The 5,702-nt window shown below is 58.2% G+C and overlaps 1 protein-coding gene across 1 annotated transcript; it reads right to left on the bottom strand.

The window, feature by feature from the left end:
• Positions 1-11: 11 nt before the first annotated feature.
• DAO (D-amino-acid oxidase) lies at positions 12-5,365 on the bottom strand (the record flags this gene model as incomplete). The annotated part of the gene is made up of 8 exons (XM_008943663.1): positions 12-101; positions 213-330; positions 1,791-1,873; positions 2,423-2,527; positions 2,922-2,976; positions 3,908-3,973; positions 4,824-4,900; positions 5,251-5,365. Coding segments are annotated over 8 exons (709 nt in total), but the record flags the coding sequence as incomplete, so codon positions are not given.
• Positions 5,366-5,702: the final 337 nt, after the last annotated feature.

The following is a 5,702-nucleotide window of genomic DNA, read 5'->3' as shown; positions in this document are numbered from 1 at the left end:
GTGTGTGGTACCTCGTGCCCGCGGCAGACGCTCTCCCGCTCCAGGCGGACCCGGGGCCGCGTGGGTCTCAGGCCGCTCCACTCCTGCACCACCTCGGCCTCCTGAAAGCAGAAGAGCCTCAGGCCCTGGTTGGCACCCACACGGGGGCTGTGCCAGCCTGGGGGAGGCCGCAGGGGGGGTCACGGCCCATGCACACCCCCACCAGCACCCACCTGCAGGGCCGGGAGCAGCCTGCAGCAGCTCTCCCAGATGGTGCTGTGATCCTGGGCGCTGTTTTCTTCGTCCCAGTTGCCGTGCTGATTGAGCCCTCCCAAGATGGTGAACTGGCTCCTGTGCCAAAAGCCAGAGGGGGCAGGTGGTGGTGAGAGCTCCATGGCAGCCCTGGTGGGGCCGTGATGCCAGGGCAGGCTGTGTGCCCTGCTGGAGTCCTGCTGGAGGAACTCCTACGCCACGCAGGCGAGAGAGAGGTGCTGCCTCTTGAGCCAGGCATTAATTAAATGTTATCAGCTATGAAAGGCCCTCAATAATTAGCAAAGCCATGATTTAATCTTTTATCCAACAGCTCTGCCCCTGCCTGGCTCGGGAGGGGTTGGAAGGAACGGGATGCCCATGGTGGGGAATGCAAAGGAACAGGTTGCTGCTGCTGTCACCCCAAAACTCCAGCGTGGTGACAGAGGCTGGGGGGGTTCAAACCTCACCTGAGCCCTGGGAAGCACAAAGACAAGTGGGCTGAGTGTGTGTGGGGGAGCCCCAGCACTGAGCTCGAGGTGTCCCCCCGTGCAGAAGAGCTGGACCCAGCTGCTCCCTCTGGGAACCAGCCCCGTGCTCAGCTCCACCAGCTGGGGCTAAAACAAACACCACCAGAGGAATTCGTGTGTCGCTGGGACTGTGACCAGAAATCGCTTGGAATACTTCCCCCGGGGGCTGTGAGCAGTCAAAGCTCCTATTTACACCACGGCTTAGTGCCTCACCCTGAAATAGGAGCACAGGAGGAAGCACCAGCAAGGCAGCACTGGAGCTACAGCTGCAAAGCCCCTCTGCCCTGCCCAGAGGGGTGGGTGGCTGCTCCCCGAGGAAACAGAGGTGGGGTGAGCAGCAGACAGGGATTTATTCACTCCCTGGGGACCTGCCATCTCAGATCCCAGCTCCCTGAGAGAGGTGCTGGTGGGAAGTGCAGGATATGTGCTGGAACCTGGGCTCTGCCCAGGCACGGCCACTGCTGCTTGCTGCAGATGGTGCTTTTGGGGCCAGGGTCTCATTTCAGCTCTCCTCATCCCCGTGGGGACATGGAAATAAGGTTTTCCCCTGGGAATCCTCCTCGGTTCTTGCAGGGAGCCTGAGCAAGGGCTAAACCCAGTGGGATGCTCCCAGGAGATCTCACTGACAGCCACAGGCAGAGCTCAGGGTGACAGTGAGGGGAGGGGTGAGATTTTTGGGCTTTTATTGAAATAAAAGGGATTCCTGCCACTAGTTTTAAGGGGATCGTGAGCCTGAAGTGCCTTTCCCCACACTGAGCTGCTGTGCAGCCATTTTATCCATACCACTGATAAAAAAGATGGCTAAAAAGGTGAAAACAAAAGATCTTCCCCCAAAATATCTGCCCCGCTGTCAGCGTTTGGCTCTTTTGAGGACCTGGCTGGGATTGGTGTTCTGCTTTGTCAGGGCAGGTACCAACCCAAGCCTGGGGTGCTGCAGCAGCCAGCAGAGCTGCCTCCGAGCTGGTGCTTTGGGGGGTGAGCAGCAGAGCTCTGCCAGCAGCAGCCAGACTGTGCCCACCTCCCCTCACCTACCCGGGGATGATGTATGGTGAGTTGTAGATACCAGATCCCATGTTGTGAGTGATGATGAAATGCTTCACCCACGGCGCCAGGACCTGGGAGGCAAAGGGGAGAGGGTCAGGGAGAGTGGAGAGTGGGGTTCTCAGCTCGGGGAGGTGGTGGGAGGGACACAGGCAGGTGGCTGAAGGTGACACGGGGGTCTGAATGTGGTGCCCTCCCTCCTGCTCAGGCTCTGTGTGCACCACAGTGTCCCCACGCTGCTGCCAGGGAGAGACAGGGGAGGAGCTTCCTACCTGGTGTGAGTCTGTTTCCTCAAATAATCCTCTTCTTCTCCCAGAGATTTGAGGTCTTTTTATTATTAGCATTATGCCTCTGGCCTCCCCCCACCTTCACTAGACCAAGACACAGGAGATTTGGGGCATCCCAGCGGCTGAACCAGGAACAGGATCCAGGTTTTCTGCTCTGCCCACCACACAGATGAGGATTTTAAGTGACCCTCCTTTGCTGGGAATTGGGAGCTGACCCCAGTGGTACCCAGCCCACACACCCAAGATTTGCTCCAGAGGGCTCACCTCATAAGGCAGCTAAGGGATGTCTCCTCTGGAAAAGAGAGGAGGGGGACCTGAGCCCTGTGCCCACCTCACCTTTATGACCTGTCCACGGCCAGGCTGGAGCTCGGGGTCAGGCTGCAGCTCCCCAGCACGCACCCCCGTGCAGTTCACAACCACATCCACACCCTGGGCAAAGAGCTGAGAGAGAGGTGACCCTGTGAGCTGCAGGGGCAGCACCAGGCTCCTGTCTCAGAGCTGAGAGAGTCCTCGGTCCAGCGCCCTGGGAATGAGCCTCTGAACCCAGGGCTCAGCTCCTGACGTGTGTGCAGGAGAGGAGAACGTCTGCAGCACAAGGGGAAGCTGCTGCTCGGCTGCATCTTCACTCAGTGCCAGCCAAAGGCAGCCCCCCCCCAGCCCCTCTCAACCATCTCTTCCTACCACAGAGCCTCTATCTTTCCTGCTGGAATTGGTTTCCTGCTGTACCCTTGCCCATCCTGATGCCAAGGGACCTCCTGGAGCACCACGTGCCTGCTGGATGCTGCTTCTCCCTGCCTGCTGCCCTGCTCTGACCCAGCTTGATGTTGCCACTCACCTCTTGGAAAGATTCCACCTTCTTGTGGAAGAACTTCACTCCTCTCTGCGTTAATCTGGGAAGAAGGGGCTCATTTGTTGCCAGCAAATTAAAAGCAAATTTCAGGGTTCAAATTAGTGCCTGTAACTGAGACCCAGAGCAGGTGATGGGCTTCTTGCTCCTCCTAAGAAGCAGCTGTGGGCTTCTTGGTGGTTCCTCATGTTCTCCAGCTCATTTCCCTAATAGCCCAGAGTGACCCAGGGTGGGCAGTCCTCCTGGGTGTTCTGCCACGGCCAGGGCAGCTGAGCTGCTCCACGTTGGGAATGCCAAGAGCAAAACCAAGCCCCAAATCCTCCCACTGCTAAAAGCCACCTTGGGGTGCAGCCCAAGGGATCCCAGTACTTTAATTTTTGTTACCCCAAACCAGGCTAACGGTTAAAGTGGGGACTCTGTTACCCCCTGGGGCAGTGAGCTGGAATTCTAGGGGCTTTTCCCCCCTTCCCATGGACCTATCCCTGTCTTCCCTCTCCTCTGGCTCATCCCTCATCCCTGTCCTGCTGCAGGGTGCTGTCACGTGGAGGCCACCAGCACCTTCAAGCCCAGGGGTTGAGAAGTGCAGCAGGACATGGGACAGCTGCCTAAAATCCATCAGAGCTGCCTGAAATCCATCAGGGCTGCCTAAAATCCATCAGGGCTGCCTAAATTCCATCAGAGGTGCCTGAAATCCATCAGGGCTGCCTAAAATCCATCAGGGCTGCCTAAATTCCATCAGAGCTACCTGAAATCCATCAGGGCTGCCTAAAGTCCATCAGTGGTGCCTAAAATCCATCAGAGCTGCCTGAAATCCATCAGAGCTGCCTAAAATCCATCAGGGCTGCCTAAAATCCATCAGTGCTGCCTAAAAGCCACCGACTTGGCCTGAGAGAAGGATCCAGGCTGGGAAGCCCCCCGGTGCTGCTGGGCATAGGGAGCAGGGGCAGCAGTGCCCCCAGCCCCAGGGCACTCACCTCTCAGTGAGCCAGGGCAGGTACCTCTGGCACTCCAGCATCAACGCCGTGTGGAACCAGCCCCAGCTGGAACCAGAGGAGGAGAGGAAGGAGTCAGGACCTGCAGCAGCCTCACATCAGCAGCCACCTCCTGCCCCAGCCCTCCCCACGGCAGCTCCCAAACCCCAGCTGCCCCTTGCACAAGGGCTTGGTGTTTTTTCCCCTCTATTCACTCCATAAAATACCCAGTGATTTCTTTCCTCGAGTCAGGCAATGCTTGGTGAAGGAAGAGAGGGTCCAGAATGGTTTAGAAACATGGAATTGCTTTGGCTGGAAGGGATCTTGAAGATCATGGAGTCCAACCCCTAACCCAGCACTGCCAGGTCCCCACTGCCCCGTGTCCCTCACACCACATCTCCACGGCTTGGAAACCCCTCCAGGGGTGGGGACTCCACCACTGCCCTGGGCAGCCTGGCACAGCCCTGGGCAACCTTTTTGTGAAAGAAATTATTCCTGATGTTCAACTGAAACCTCCACTGGGGCAACTTGAGGCCATTTCCTCTTGTCCTGTCCCTTGGGAGCAGAGCCCGACCCCCCCCTGGCTCCAGGCTCCTGTCAGGAGCTGTGCAGAGCCAGAAGGTCTCCCCTGAGCCTCCTTTGCTCCAGGCTCAGCACCCCCAGCTCCCTCAGCTGCTCCTCCCCACACTTGGCCTCTAGACCCCTCTGCTATGCTGGGTTGCTGCTTTTCTTGTTTGTTTGAGGCGTCTCCTACTTATTTTAGGGGAAGTGGCTATAACACAGCAAGGTCACTTCTGCACCCCCAGTTTCTCATCCTCACCACACTTTGCCAGGGAGCTGCCTGGGACCATCTGGCCATACCCCCTCTGGAGCACACTGGAGAGCACACCAGCTCTCCACAACACCGACTGGGAAATACCTGTAGCCAGGGAAGAGTTCCAGCTCTTTTGGTGTCAAGTTCCTGAACCCCAGGACGATGTTCTTCCAAGACGGGTCCTGCAGAAGGGAGGAAGGTCCAAGCTCATTAATGAACCCAAACCACCCATCGTGGGACAGTGGGGGAAGACAGAACCCCCCCCTGAAGGACCAGGGGGGTGTGGGCAGCTGTGGCACAGCACGGGCAGCGAGGCTCTGCCAGCTCCTCCCCTCAGAGGGCTCAACCCTGAGTTCATACCAACGCTGCATCTTGGGCACAGAAAACACCCTGTCCCTGGCCAACGGTCACAAGACAGACTTGGAAGGATTGGGAAACATTCAGAACATGGTCTGGGAAGTACAGCCCTGCCCACCCCCGGGCAGCCTCTGAGCTGGAGCCCTGCCCAGCCTGCCTGTGACTTGCTCCTTACCGGCACCGGCTGCGTGAACAGGTTGTAGCCAGAAGTCAGGAAGAGCCCCATTTCCCTGGCTGCTGGTGAGCCCAAGTGTCCCAGGAGGTGATCAAATGTCTCTTTATTCCAGAGTCTGGGAGGAAAGAGTATAGCCAGCAGGACTAGGGCAAGGATTTGTCCCCCTAGACTCAGTGCTGGGGATGCCACGTCTCAAATCTCGGGGTCGGTTTTGAGCCACTCGCACCCAAGAAGGAGCTTGAGGGGCTGGAGTGTGGCCAGAGAAGGGCAACGGAGCTGCTGGGGAAGGGTCTAGAGGCCAAGTGTGGGGAGGAGCAGCTGAGGGAGCTGGGGGTGCTGAGCCTGGAGCAAAGGAGGCTCAGGGGAGACCTTCTGGCTCTGCACAGCTCCTGACAGGAGCCTGGAGCCAGGGGGGGGTCGGGCTCTGCTCCCAAGGAACAAGTGATAGGAGG

The sequence above is a fragment of the Merops nubicus genome, unplaced genomic scaffold (assembly GCF_000691845.1).
Source record: "Merops nubicus isolate BGI_N331 unplaced genomic scaffold, ASM69184v1 scaffold39267, whole genome shotgun sequence".
In the NCBI taxonomy this organism is placed as follows: domain Eukaryota; kingdom Metazoa; phylum Chordata; class Aves; order Coraciiformes; family Meropidae; genus Merops; species Merops nubicus.
The sequence above is the reverse complement of the archived record's forward strand: the minus strand, read 5'-3'. Positions and strand labels throughout refer to the sequence as shown.